The following is a 14,667-nucleotide window of genomic DNA, read 5'->3' on the forward strand; positions in this document are numbered from 1 at the left end:
TGCCAGAGACATCTTTGTCTCCTTTAATTTAACTCGTCAACAACAGCTGATAGCTAAAAAGGAAGCGACGTATGTCATGTTGAATATTGAAAAATTGGAGAAACTGCCTTTCACGGTTGCTGAGATTCCGTCAGCTGAGTGGTTGATTCATGGGGTAATTAATCTGCCTATCTCCACTCTGCAATTTACTTCTTGTTTGAAGCACATTCCGGTGGGTAGATATGAACGGTTGGGAGACAGTTACATACACAAGGTGTGGGAGCTTCCCTTTCTATACAGATGTATTAATGGTTTGAGGGAGGTTTTTCTTAGCGGTAGTGAATGCGAAACTTCTGTCAGCCATTCCATGGTTTGTAAACAGCTGTCCTTGCACGGAGCGTGTAACGCTTCGATTGCTAACTTAGCTTGTTATCTGAAGGGAGTTCCAGTCCCGGTTATTAAAAACACTTTCCAGGTGCTTTCTAATGGCAGTTACATTATTCTTAACAGCGAACGCTGCTGTGGCATGCGTGCCGGAATAGTTTACGTTGTCGTTGTCACCAAGGCCGTTACGTGCTGCGGGAATGTTTTGTTTCCCCCCACTCAAATTAGGGAGGTAGCGGACATCTGGCCTCATATTGCTACTTCCAAGGTGAATTTCGACAAGTTGAATCGAATGAAGGCTTTATTGTTTCAAAAGCATGTGGCCCTTACATCTGCTAGTGAGACCTACGCACTACAGGTGGCAAGGTCATCAGCGGAAATACATTCCCTTTTGAATATTAACATTCCGAGTCACTTTGGTGAGCTTGTGGGACGTATATTTAATGCGTCCAGCACTGCTGGAATTGCACATTTTTTCAAAGCCGTTGGTGTTGGTTTTGCTCACACCTTCTCTTCCATATTCGGTTTGATACCTTCGGCTATACACTCTATTTTCTGAAGCATTTTTGGGGGATTCCCTATTACTTTGGCTTTATTGGCTGGAGTCTTGCTATTGTTGCTATTTTTTCGCAATGGCTGTCCCGCCACGATGAGATCCTATATTGCTGCTCCCGTCAGCGCAGCTGTGTCGTGAACGCATGATGCAGCATTTTGGAGCAACACTCCTGGGACATTTGGAGTGTGACTGGTCTCTGTCATTCCGACCAGTTTTGGATTGTGTCCAACCCATGTTTCGGTGCCTTTGGTGCTCGTTTGAATATGCACTGGCTTTCTGTCTCTCACTGCAGCGCCCTCCAGTGGTCGATACTGATCTGTTGATGTTCCCGATTAGGGCTCATTCCCAGACTTGTGCACTACGGTTGCGTTTGCTTCGTGAGGCAGTTTATGAGATTCCCTTCCTGGAGGAAGATGGTATTGTCTCGTTCATGGGCCCTGCATGGGATGCCGCCCTGAATGGTTTTGGGGCTTTGGAACACACCTGCTCCATGGTACTTTGTTGCGTGGATCTACCGATATTGACATATATCGAAGTGGAGGAGCTCCTACTTTCTATTGCTTCTGTCTGACAATTGGATTATTTTTTTTCTCCTGATAAATTGACATTATATTGAATTTGGCTTTATCGTCACATGTTTGCTAAATTTATGACTTTGTAGTCTTCTGACCTTGTCGAAATATATATATATATTTTTCTGTATTGTTTATATCTGGGGCATACTTTTATATTATTGGAACCACTTGCTACTGACAAGGGGAGGGTGTAGTGTGGTTAGTTTTACGTATCCTTTGCACATTAGCTTCAGGCTTTAGGCCTTTGTGCACTTTGCCCTGGATGTATTTTATTCATTTGCTTGCAGCTTAGAGCCTCTGTGCACTTTGCTCTAAATGCTTTTTATTAGGCTTCGTACTGTTATTTTTCAAATAGCCAGTTCTACGGTCTTGTTTTATATTCATATCACACTGTTTAGCCTATTTCAGCACTAGAGTTCTCCATAACACATTCCTGTTTACTCTGTGATTCAGTCAAGGACACAGTCTGGTACATTGCCGATAGACGTGGTAGGAGTTTAGTCTTTGGCATTCCTGCGTAGGGACATTTTGTGATCACGCTGACATGTTAGTTATAAAATCACTTCCTTGTCCCAATACACGCAAGAGGGAGATTCCGACCAGGGAACCACAACTAGACGCTGACTGCCTCGTTGCAGATGCTGAACCAAGATCACAGACCTTTGCTCAGGTATGAGGGCTGATGTCTCCCCAGTGATTCAGAAAGGCAAGTTAGAAGCTTAACATGCTGTGCTCGAAATAGATCAAGCAGAGGGAGAGTAGAAACTAATAGACACGATGATAGCTTTGTTCTTATGTTTTACTCTCCTGGTGACTATTTCAATCCTACTGTGTTGTATGGTTCTGGTAATTGCGGCTCCCGCCTTATTATCTAAAATACAGTTGTTTTATTAAAACATTATATAAAACTTATACTGTCTTTGTCATTTGTATATGAGATCATACTGGAAATGAGAGAGTTGGTTCGGATCTGAGTGACCACGACTTCCCTGAGAAGTTCCAAAGATGTCATGCGCTCGGCTGCCCAATCATCTCTTCCCCGTGGGAGAAATGAGGCACTGCTAGTTAGCCGGAGCAAAAACCGGATTTAGGGTGACAGAGTTCTTTACACGTGGGTCAGACTCAGTCCCCTACACCGTTATCGATCCTGCTGCCTAGAAATCCAGTAGTCTCATTTAGGATAATGAGAGCCCACGCGACAGGATTATCATGTCCCTCCAAGGCAAGATGTGAGCATTTACGGATGCACCACGGATCATCTTTGTGAGCCATACCAGTATTTATCTTAAGTTTGTTTCTATTTGTGTGCCTTGACTCCACCTACACATATTAGTTTTAGAAGGGGCAAAATGATTTCTTTCACATAGATTTGTATGCTCTTCCTGAAAAATTGATCCACACTTTGAGTTGCTGTACACTATTCCATTTGTATATTGAACATAATTAAAGATATTCACATAAATCCCCAGCTCTTTTCTGCAGCAGTCAAAGGGACTACCTTGAAACGTCCTAATTTCATATTATAAATCTGGTTTAGCGGTTTGAAGCCCCACCTGTTTGAACCTCTGAGGTACCCTCTCTTCCTGGGGCAAGGGGCGAGTGCTACTTGACACTTTTCATTAGTTACTCATTTATTATTCCTGGACAGACTTGGATCACGAAAAGGGTTCTCTCATTTGTGGGTCTGTGTACACAGGTTGCAGTAAACACCACTGTTTGCCCCTTTGTGGAGAGTCAACCCTATCCAGGTTCTTACCCCAATGTTGACATTTTTGTCATTCTGCCACTTTAGACATTAGCAGTAAACTTCCTAAGCATTTTCTTACGTATCACTTTGGACAGTCTGGGTGAGAATGCAGTCTCAGCACCCATAAAGGGATGTGATACTGACTATTAACTCAGAAAAAACACCCATCATCATGTCCTGGTAATTCAAATCAGGCATTTAGTTTCCTGAGGATCTCAGAGACCTCTGCCTCATCAGAGCTTCTGGGGCAACTAGAATCCATCTCACTTCCCAACGTTTTGCTAATTCCAAGGTATCGCAGACATACTGGGGCTCACTCGGTCCCCATCATCCAGCTGTTCTATCTGTAGGCACACACACCAGTCATCGACAGGAGCGCCTAAAAGCAGTAGCATTTGTTTGAATCCTTTGGGTCCACCACAAAGGCTGTGGTGACTCTCTCACATAGATAATTCACTACCCCCAGAGGGTAGCTTACCTGGGTTGGGATGACTCCAAGAATCTTGGACCCCTCCTACACTAACACGGAGAGGTGTACTGGGTAGTGCTATAAAAGGCAAAACTGTCCTGCACTCAGTCTATTCTTTGCTTTCCTCTGTTTTTTGGGAAATCTGGCAGGGCCAGATGTCCTGAACTCGATTCAAAGGGGCATGTGAGAACTCAACGCTACCTTGATGTAGAGAACGCCCATATTTCTACGCACAGTAATGATGTGATGAGTGTAGGAAGAATGTAGCAACCAATGAGGGGGAATACCTACTGGGAAGAGGAAATTGAAAAATTAGAGCATGTTACTAACAGAATAGCATTACTCAAATGAAAATGCTGCCTCTCGGGGCTGTACATATGCCTTAAAAGGGGAAAATGCTAAATAAACTTATATACCTATCTCTAACTCTCAATAAAAGGGCAATCTCTGCTTGGAAACCTCAGTGGTTACAGATGGTACAGAACGGGAAGGAGCCGACAATTGACTAGGAGGGATTGAATTATAGGTTTTCCGAGTAGACAGTCACACAGATCCAGGTAAGGAAGAGCATTCATAAACATGAGTGGGCTTTCTCACATTCTTCTGTGAAAAACTGCCACAAAGGAATAACAACCCCTACACTGGAGTGGTTAACGCTTCAGGTACCACAGAGGATGTAGCAGACAAAAGAAATGGAACACAATGGGGCTTTGTAATAAGCTCCTTATCCATTCCTTTTAGTCATCTATACCTTCTCATGTAGCCCAGTGATACCCGCCCCCACCCAATGTACCCACCAACTCACCAGCCCACTAGTTGCTGAGCTGCACGACCCACTGATGTGTTGTAATGTTATTGGTTTTTTTTCATGGTTGGTGCCAATGTCACATTTATCTCTTCAATTTGTAACCTTATTTGTGGTGAAAAGTACATGAAACTATTAAAAACACTTTAATAAAAGCAATGATGTGAAATAAAGTGTCATATTAATTGTTCCCTTTCTTTTAGAAAATCTTTGCCAGCCCAGCAGCCTTAAGCAGGCATCTGGTGTCAAGGGTTGTCCTAGTTTCTTTCCCCAGCCAATTAAACACAGGCTTTTGAAAGTTTGTTGTAGTCCCCTAGTACATGTTTTCAGTTCCCAATCACTTTAAAGCACCTTACATGTAGCTGATATTGATTCAGTAAATGTATTAATACCAGCTGTGGTTGAAAACAACTGATATATTCAGAAAAACTGCATGCGCTGGATATTAGAACTTAAAGATAAGTGGATATCTGGGTTTAGCCACCCCAGTCAAACTCTGAAAACTGAAAGCCTAAACCTAATTCCAGGCTTTTCCAATTTGATCAGCATTTACTTTTTCTATAGCTACAAATAGAAATATCTGACTCTTCTTCATGCTATATGCCTAAAAAATATTTCTCAGCTACAAATACTTCCTTTTAATTTAATATTGCTTTTTTGTCTAGCTTCTCTCCAGTGCCCTAAACCTGTAATGATTCCACAATTGTTTAAGTTCCGATAGGCCTTTCTCAGCCCTTTTAAGTATTAAACTAGACAGTTTTTCAGTGAGTTCCGGATAGTTCTAGAATTGTAGACACTGCTGCATACTGTCTGACTTTGATTCTCATATCCATAATGCAAACATCTGACAAAGTTCTCTGAGAACCTGAACCTTAATGGTTTTATGTTTTTTTTACTTGTAAGAGTTTACAAACAAAACCCTTTAAAGCATTTTCTTCTTATGAATCGTACAATATTGCCAATTATGTGCTGTGATCACCAGTCGCAGAAGCAAATATGATATGGCTGCTAAGTAGAAAGAGTCTACGTCTCTTCTCCAACATTGGCCATAGTTTTATCCTTGCTACTCTGGGTCATTTAAACCCCATATGAATGATGTAACCATCCCATAGATTATTTTGAAAAACATTTTTATATAGCATGACACTGTCTTAAAAAGGAATAGATACTTTGGTAGGGTAATCATTTTGATTATATTGATTCTACCTATTAGAAAGAGAGGTAAATGGTAACACCCCTTATTGAAATCTTCCTAGATTTTGACAAGTAGTCAAGCATAATTGAAACTAAAAATATCTTCTTATGATGCAGAAAATAGTACTCTGAAAAATAATTATTGGGTTGGTGGGTGCCATGCTTCAGTATTCCAGGGTTAGATCTAGTGGTTCAAAAGTTATCAATAGACAATATCTCTTGGTAGCATTTGTCTTATACCCTGTGATAATACAAAGCTGTTTTCGTGGTCTCAAAAACTGGCTTGATATTACTCCCCTCTGGAGTAAGAGTAAGAAACAATGCTGCATCATCTGCATGTATTGAATCAATTCTTTGCGTATGTTTTGGTCTAGATTGCTAGAATCATGTGAAGGAATGTTGGCGCTTCTAGTTTGTTTTGTGTCTATGCTGGAAATGTTATTCATTTATGTCTGTTAATCTGGGATCAGTGCTTCTTGATGGTCCAAACCTTAGGCCAGACTGGGTGGTTTAAAGGAAGAGGGTTGTGGGTATTGTCACACTGATGGGTGAACGTCTAGGGGGATGGTGGTTGCAACATACATACTAGGGGCAGTGTGCAAAAGTACTGGAATTCAAGTTTTGTAGTAAACACCATACTTTCCATAATACTCACCTGATACATCTCAGTAGATAATACCTGCCAAAATGTATCAGAGGAAAAGAGTGATAAAAAATCATAAGATGTGGAATTTGTTTCAGTAAACACCAATCTTGCATATTATAAATAAGTTCTCCTCAAAAAGCTCAGAATAGGAGGTATTTACCACAGCTGGTAAATAACAGAAACTAGTGTAAAGGCATTAGCCAGGTGCTGAAAATACAACTCCTATGCTGACCCAGTAAGGGCTCAGGCTTAAGTCATACACTTTCAACTTCATCCTTTTAGCGAAGGCATGTCTGTGTTGACCATCCGTAAAGAAAGATGTGAGTTGGAGTTGTGCCATTTTTGTAAAAGTGTGCACAGATAGGATTAAACCACTAGTTCAAGGAAAGATCTTTAATAAAGGTGAATTTGGCATTTCATGCTGAGTGCTCCAGACATCTATAGAGAAAATAAAGTTTTTGGTATTTAGACGCTGCTATTTAAATGTGTATGTATGTTGATTGTATGCTAGACTCATGCTGCACAGGATTTGAATTACCAAAAAACAAATCTTGAAAATATTCTCTTGGTAAAGATGAAAACCTTATAAAATTAGTGTATAAATGGATCTCAGTTTACTCCATTCGTCTTGTACCTGGGTTTAGATACTGCACAGTTGTATAGATTTTCTGTTGTGGCTTATGGATACAAAGGTGGGATAGTTTCAAATAGTGAAGGTATTTGAAATCAGCACATACATATCACTTTAAATTATTGCCTAGCTAGAAGATCTTGATGATTTTGCTCTAGAATTTGGATTTGAGCTACATAATGAATAATTCAATTTACATTTCCTTTCTGCCCAGGATGTTTGCCTCCTACATTACTGATGTGATCATCAGCACCTCCTTTGGTGTGAACGTTGACTCTATGAACAACCCTAAAGATCCCTTTGTTATTAATGGAAGGAGACTCTTTAATTTCAGTGTGCTAAACCCATTGTTTGTTACCATAGGTAAGAATCTTGAGCCACTTTGTACTGTTAAAGAGCATCTTAGAGATAACATAACATAAAATCTACTTAGTGCTCCCTGAGTTCCTATCATGGCTTTGTTTGCAAAAAGCCTTTTGTCAACATTTGAATTTTCTTCTTCAAGAAGGTTTTTTGTTCAGTCATAGAGTGACACAAGTATTGTTCGTACTTGAACTATAGTCTCTAATATTTGTCCATAAACTCTCTGATCTACCAACTTTATAAAAATAGCTTAATTCCTAAGGTTCTAGACAGCTCTGGATTCACCTGGTTAGTTCTAGTGCCCTGGATCCTAGGCCTTCAGACTTCTATTTTAACACAGACATTGGAATCTGCGGTACAAGTTTGTATCAATCTCCTATCTTGTGTTTGAGCTAGCCTAACTGGATGTATGATGAAACAATGCATGCACTATCCATGCATGCCTTTACTAGGTGGTAAGTACAAAGCATGGTCATTAGCACACATGCACTTACTACAAAATGTTTTTACCTCGCATATGCTTTTATCACGCCTGTCTTTATCACAAAAATGTCATAGTGAAGGCATTGTTGGTAAATGTATATGCATGGTAAAAAGTAGAGGTAACTATAACATACATACAATATATATATATATACACACACACACCTTTCCACCCAAAAACCCTACCTACCCTAAAAATTATCTTACCACCCCATAACCCTTACCTACCCTAAAACCTAAAACACCCTTTACCACCTCAAAACACATGCTTACCCTAAACCCCAAAAGAGCTCTTACCACCCCAAAATCCAAAGCCACCCCAAAACCTAAAAATGCTCTTACCATCCCAAATCCCATACCCACCCTTAAACCTAAACATCCCTTACAACCCCAAATCCCATACCCACCTTAAAACCTAAAAATTGACCTTACCACTGCAAATCCCATACCCACCCTAATACCTAGAAATGCCCTTACCACCCCAAAATCCATACCCACCCTAAAACCTAAAGATGCCCTTACCACCCCAAAACCCGTACTCATCCTAAAACCTAAAAATGTTCTTACTACCCCAAAACCTTTACCCACCCTAAAACCTAAAAAGGCTCTTACCACCCCAAAATCCATGCCCACCCTAAAACCTGACATGCCCCTCCCACCCAAAAAGCCATACCCACCCTAAAGCCTAAAAATGCCCTTACCACCCAAAAAGACATACCCATCCTAAAACCTAAAAATGTCCTTACCACTCCAAAACACATGCTCATCCTAAATCCTACAAATGCCCTTAACACCCCATAACCCATGCCCACCCTTTAAGCTAAACAGCCCTTACCAGCCCAAATCCCATATCCACCCAAAAACCTAAAAATGCCCTTACCACCCTGTTAGACTTTTCATCCTTGGCGTGTTCTCCCTTAACTTTTTGGCTCTGTCCCCCAGGTTGTTGATGTGTGCTGGATTCTGATTTTACTGTTTTTGTTACTCTGGGCACTTTACCACTGCTAACCAGTGCTAAAGTGCAAGTGCTCCTGTTTAAAATGTGTATGTAATTGGTTCTCCCTGATTGGCATATTTGTTTTACTGTTAAGTCCCTAGGAAAGTGCACTAGAGTTGCCCAGGGCCTGTAAATCAAATGTTACTAGTGGGTCTGCGGCACTGGTTGTGCCACCCACACAAGTAACCCTGTAATCATGTCTCAGACTTGCCACTGCAGTGTCTGTGTGTGTATTTTTACACTGTAAATTCGACTTGGCAAGTGTACCCACTTGCCAGGCCTAAACCTTCCCTTTTCTTACATGTCAGACACCCCTAAGGCAGGCCCTAGGTAGTCCCAAGGGCAGGGTGCAGTGTATGGTTAAGGTAGGACATATAGTAATGTGTTTTATATGTCCTGACAGTGAAATACTGCCAACTTCGTTTTTCACTGTTGCAAGGCCTGTCTCTCTTATAGGATAATATGGGGGCTACCTTTAAATATGATTAAAGTGTAGATTCTCCTAGAGAGTAGATGGACATGTGGAGTTTGGGGTCCCTGAACTCACAATTTAATAATACATCTTTTTAGTAAAGTTGATTTTGAGATTGTGCGTTCGAAAATGCCACTTTTAGAAAGTGAGCATTTTCTTGCTTAAACCATTTTGTGACTCTGCCTTGTTTGTGGATTCCCTGTCTGGGTCAGTTTGACAGTTGGGTTGTTTTTCACCTCACACTAGACAGTGACACAAAGGGAGCTGGAGTGTAACCTGCATTTCCTAATTAGCCATCTCTGCTAGGAGGGAGGGGTGGAGTGGTCACTCTCATCTGAAAGGACTGTGCCTGCCTCTGACAATGCAGACACCAACCCCCTGGTGTGTGTCTGAGGCCTTGCCTGGACAAGGCAGGATTTCACAAGTAGGTGTGAGTCCCCTTTGAAGAAAGGTGACTTCAAAGACTAAAATGGGTATAAGAAGGGCACCCAAATCTACAGATTTTAGAAACACTTCTGGAACCAAGAGGAACCTCTGCCTGGAGAAGAGCTGGTAGCTGAGGAAGAAGTGCTGCCCTGTCTGTGACTGTGATTTGTGGAGCTTTCCTGCAGTGCTGCTTCTGCCAGAGTAAGAGGGCAAAGACTGGACTTTGTGTGCCTTCCATCTTGTGAAGAAATCTCCAAGGGCTTGATTTAGAACTTGCCTCCTGTTGTTTGAAGTCTCAGGGACAGCAAAGACTTCTCTCTGCCAGCACCTGGAGTCTCTGGAGAGACTCCTGCTCCGACAAGTGGTGCCCTATCCAGTCCCTGGGCCCTTGAAAGGAAAGCTGGTGGAAATCCAAGTAAATCGACTTCGGACGACTCCGGACCGACGCCGCTGCTGAATCCGGTAACGCCGCCTGCACCCGACGCCGTGACCTTCGCTGGAACGCGACGCTCTTCGCAGGCCCGACGCCGCTGCAGCCCCGCTGAAGTCCGCGGCTCCGTGGAAGTCGCCGCACCCCGTCGCGACCGACGCCGCTCGAAGCGCGTGGATTCAACGTTTTGCACAGACGCCGCGAACCCCGGCTTCGCGCATCGGCTTGTTTTCACTCTTCACCAAAGGTACTGTACCTGGGGGTCTACACGACTCAGTGTCCAGCGCCGCTGGTGTCGGCTTGTTGGGAACGACTCCGTCACGACGCCATGTTAACATCTCATCAAAGCATTTTTTGTTTCTAAGCGCTATTTTTGAGTTTCATCTTTAAAAATTCATAACTTGACTTGTGTATGTCGGATCTTTATCATTTTGGTCTTGTTTTGTTTAGATAAATATTTCCTATTTTTCTAAACTGGTGTTGTGTCATTTTGTAGTGTTTTCCTTAAGTTACTGTGTGTGTTGGTACAAATACTTTACACCTAGCACTCTGAAGTTAAGCCTACTGCTCTGCCAAGCTACCAAGGGGGTAAGCAGGGGTTAGCTGAGGGTGATTCTCTTTTACCTTGACTAGAGTGAGGGTCCTTGCTTGACCAGAGGGTAACCTGACTGTCAACCAAAGACCCCATTTCTAGCATTGGTGATCAGTGGTTGGGATTGGACTTGTATTTGTACTTGACATACAGTAATTAAGTGTACACTACTGTTTGAGTTCAGACCACTACGTGACCACATACTACTAGTCTTGTGATTTTTGGTTTTTTTTCTATTTGGACTGTTTTTTGCTCTGCATTCAGTTTCTTTTTTTGCTGATCCTGTGATTGACTTTTCTGGAACTTCATTTTGGAACTTGTTTTCTGCATTTGGAACTTTGCACTCTTTTTAACCTTTCATCATGTCTCTACTTGGAGATGCATCAGTTGAAGCTGTTATTGACCTGAAGCAATTGGATAATTATAACAAGGCTCAGCTAAAGCAGTTTTTAAAAAATGTGGTTGTCCCATTAAGAGCTCTTCCAAGAAGGATGAGCTGAAAAAGGCGCTGATGGCCTGGGTGACAACCAGAAGCACTGTAGGGCACACTGAGGATGAGGATGAGGAGGGAGAGCAATCAGTACATAATGGTATAGTGGGGGGACCTGTTATTCCCAGGGAAAGAGTCTCTAGGGCAAGTAGCAGTGTATCCTACAAGGGTCTGACACCTGAAGAGTTACAGGACAGACAGGCAGAGAGTGAGTACCAATTGGAGCTGAAAAAGCTCAGTCTAGAGATGGAACAGAGAAGGCTGGCCATTGAGAAAAAGAAGTTAGCAATGGCTCATGAGCTCAGTTTAAAAGAGATAGATCAGAGGAGTCAGGCCAGTAGGGATGGTGGCAGCAATCCTACAGTGCAGCCTGAGAGAAGGGTACACATTCCAAAAGACCTTGTGAGGGATTAAAAGAGGGAGGATGATATCTACTTGTGGTTCAAGGGTTATGAGTCCGCTCTCCACATGAACCTGGTCCCTGAAGCTTATTGGGGGGCAGCACTGTGGAAGCATTTTGAGGCGAAGGGGAGGGACACACTGACAGCCTTAGGGGATGCTCAAAGTCTCACCTACCCTGTCATGAAGGAGGCCTTACTCACCAGGTATGGTCTCACCTCGGAGCAGTACAAGGAGAAGTTTAGATCCTACAAAAGAAAGGAATCCCAAACATGGTTGGAATGTGTTGATTCTTTTTGCAGTTCACTGGATGGTTGGGTAAAGGGCAGTAAGGTAAACACGTATGAGGGGCTTTACAATTTAATTGCTTGGGAGCACTTGTACAGTTTATGTTTTCCAGAGCTGCGCCAGCAACTTATTGACAGCAAGCTGACTGACCCCAGGAAGCTTGCGCAGGAAGCGAACTGCTGGGAGAGCACCAGGGTCCAGAAGAGGTATGGGGGAGACCACGCCAAGGGTGGGCAGGGTCCCTCTCAGAAGAAAGGGGAGGGTAAGGGCAAACAGGGGGAGTTCTCTAAAGGGCCCCAAACTGATTCCCAGGGTAAGGATTCCCAACCCCCCAGTGAAAAGAAGCCATGGTTGTCCAAAGGGAAGCCAGTGGCAGGTGGTCCCCTACGTAAGTGTTATGCATGTGACCAGGTGGGTCATGTGAGGGGGGACCCCAAATGCCCCAAAAGTACACCGGCACCCACTGGTGCACCGTCCCAGGGTTTAGCCAGTGTAGCGCTTGGGGAGGAGTTGGTTTCAGGTGGGTGGGAACTAGCAGAAATTACCCTTGTCTCACTAGGGGACAGTGAGATGGTCCAGAGAAACCTAGTGCCTGATAACACTAAGAAGTACAGGCAATGGGTGACCATCAATGGACAGAGGGTGGAGGCTCTGAGAGACACAAGAGCCAGTGTGACTACAGTGAGGAGTCACCTGGTGTCTGAAGAGCAGATTGTTCCCCGGGTACTTCACCAAGTAGTTGCGGTAGACAACTCTGAGCGCCTCTGCAGAGTGGCGCAGGTTCCCTTTGTATGGGGGAGGGGTCTCAGGTTCCTGGAAAGTAGCTGTGAGTCCAACCATGCCTGTTGATTGTTTGCTAGGCAACGACCTGGAGGATTCCCCTTGGAAGGAGGTGGAACACAGGTCTCACTTGAAGATGTTGGGTCTGCCTGGGTGGGTATGCGTATCCACCCGGTCTATGGCAGCCAATCAGGGTAGTCAAGAGCCCCTGGAGCCTGAAACAGTGGCCCAGGGGACCGCCAAGAAGAGGAAGGGCAGGGGGCGTGGGAAACCGTCCCCAGAAGTTCCCACAGTCCGGGAGGGGGCAGAGCCTGAGGGTGATGCCCCGGAGCCTACAGGGGAACAGGTGGCTGAACTGGGGGAGGTCCCTGTGCTGTCGCAGTGGCAGCAGGAAGGGGGGCCACCAGGGAAGCATTCTGTGCAGCACAGAAGTCATGTCCTACTTTGGAGGGTTTGCGGCAGCTGGCGTCAGACCAGGCGGCTGGCAAGGAGCCAGGATCACACCTGATTTATTGGGAGGATGACCTCCTGTATAGCGAGCCTTAGGTTCCTGAGCCTGGGTCAACCCGTGTGCTGGTGGTACCCCAGTGCTTCAGGGCCTTCCTACTGGGGTTGGCTCATGATGTGCCGTTAGCTGGACATTTGGGGCAGGACAAGACCTTTGAGAGGCTTGTCACCCACCTTTACTGGCCCCTAATGCGCAGGCACTCGATGCACATTGCAGGTCTTGTCAGACTTGTCAGGCAAGTGGCAAGAGTGGGAGGAAATGTAAAGCTCCCCTCCAGCCTTTGCCTGTTGTCAGTACTCCCTTTGAACGAGTAGGAATTGACATTGTGGGGCCTCTGGATCCCAAGACAGCCATGGGCAACAGGTTCATCCTGGTCTTGGTGGACCATGCCACACAGTACCCAGAAGCCATTCCTCTAAGGACGGTCACTGCCCCCGTGGTGGGACGTGCCTTGATGGGAGTTTTTACCCACATGGGGTTCCCCAAGGAAGTGGTATCTGATAGATGTACAAACTTCATATCCACTTATATGAAGTCTCTGTGGAAGGTGTGTGGGGTAACCTACAAGTTCACCACCCCTTACCACCCCCAAAGTAATGGTCTGGTTGAGAGATTCAACCGCACCTTGAAAGGCATGATTCAGGGCCTGTCAGAGCCCTTGAGGCGTAAGTGGGACGTCCTCTTGCCATGCCTTCTGTTCGCTTACAGGGAGGTGCCTCAAAAGGGACTTGGCTTTAGCCCCTTTAAGCTCAGCTATGGCCACCCTGTGAGGGGACCGCTCAGTCTGGTGAAGGAGGCTTTGGGGAAAGCTCCTAGTAAACCACCCCAGGATGTATTTAGCTACATGCTGGCACTAAGAAACCAGACTGCCCGCTTCAGGAGTCTCGCTCAGGGGAACCTGGAAGCAAGCCAGGAGGATATGAAACGGTGGTACGACCAGAATGCCACTCTGGTTGAGTTTCAGCCTGGACAAAAAGTGTGGGTCATGGCACCAGTGGAGCCTAGGGCTCTCCAAGATAAGTGGACTGGGCCTTTTGAGATGGTGGAAAGAAAAAGCGAGGTCACCTATCTGGTAGACTTGCGATCCCCCAGGAACCCTTTGAGGATCCTACATGTCAACCGCCTCAAACCACACTTTGAGCGAACTGAGCTATCCATGCTCCTAGCGACAGATGACGGGGTGGAGGAAGAGAGTGAGCCTCTTCCTGACCTCCTGTCTGCAGGAGAGAAAGATGGGTCTGTGGAGGGAATGATCCTTCCCCCCCCCCTGACTGAGGAACAGCAGAGGGACTGTCGCCACGTGTTGGGACAGTTCGCCTCGCTGTTTTCCCTGATCCCAGGAGTCACACACCTGTGCACACATGATATGGACACTGGGGACAGTACGCCTGTTAAACATAAGGTTTACAGGGTGACTGACAGGGTCAGGGCTTGCATTAAGGAGGAAGTCTGC

General features: G+C 44.7%; 1 protein-coding gene across 1 annotated transcript in view; it reads left to right on the forward strand.

Moving 5' to 3' along the window:
* Window positions 1-14,667, forward strand: part of LOC138261211 (cytochrome P450 3A21-like) — a 196,295-nt gene that overhangs the window by 93,739 nt on the left and 87,889 nt on the right. Inside the window, exon 7 of the mRNA XM_069209964.1 lies at window positions 7,201-7,349. Within this exon, the coding sequence (XP_069066065.1) occupies window positions 7,201-7,349 (149 nt within the window). The remainder of the gene's footprint in view (window positions 1-7,200; window positions 7,350-14,667) is intronic.

The sequence above is a fragment of the Pleurodeles waltl genome, chromosome 10, assembly GCF_031143425.1.
Source record: "Pleurodeles waltl isolate 20211129_DDA chromosome 10, aPleWal1.hap1.20221129, whole genome shotgun sequence".
Lineage (NCBI taxonomy): Eukaryota > Metazoa > Chordata > Amphibia > Caudata > Salamandridae > Pleurodeles > Pleurodeles waltl.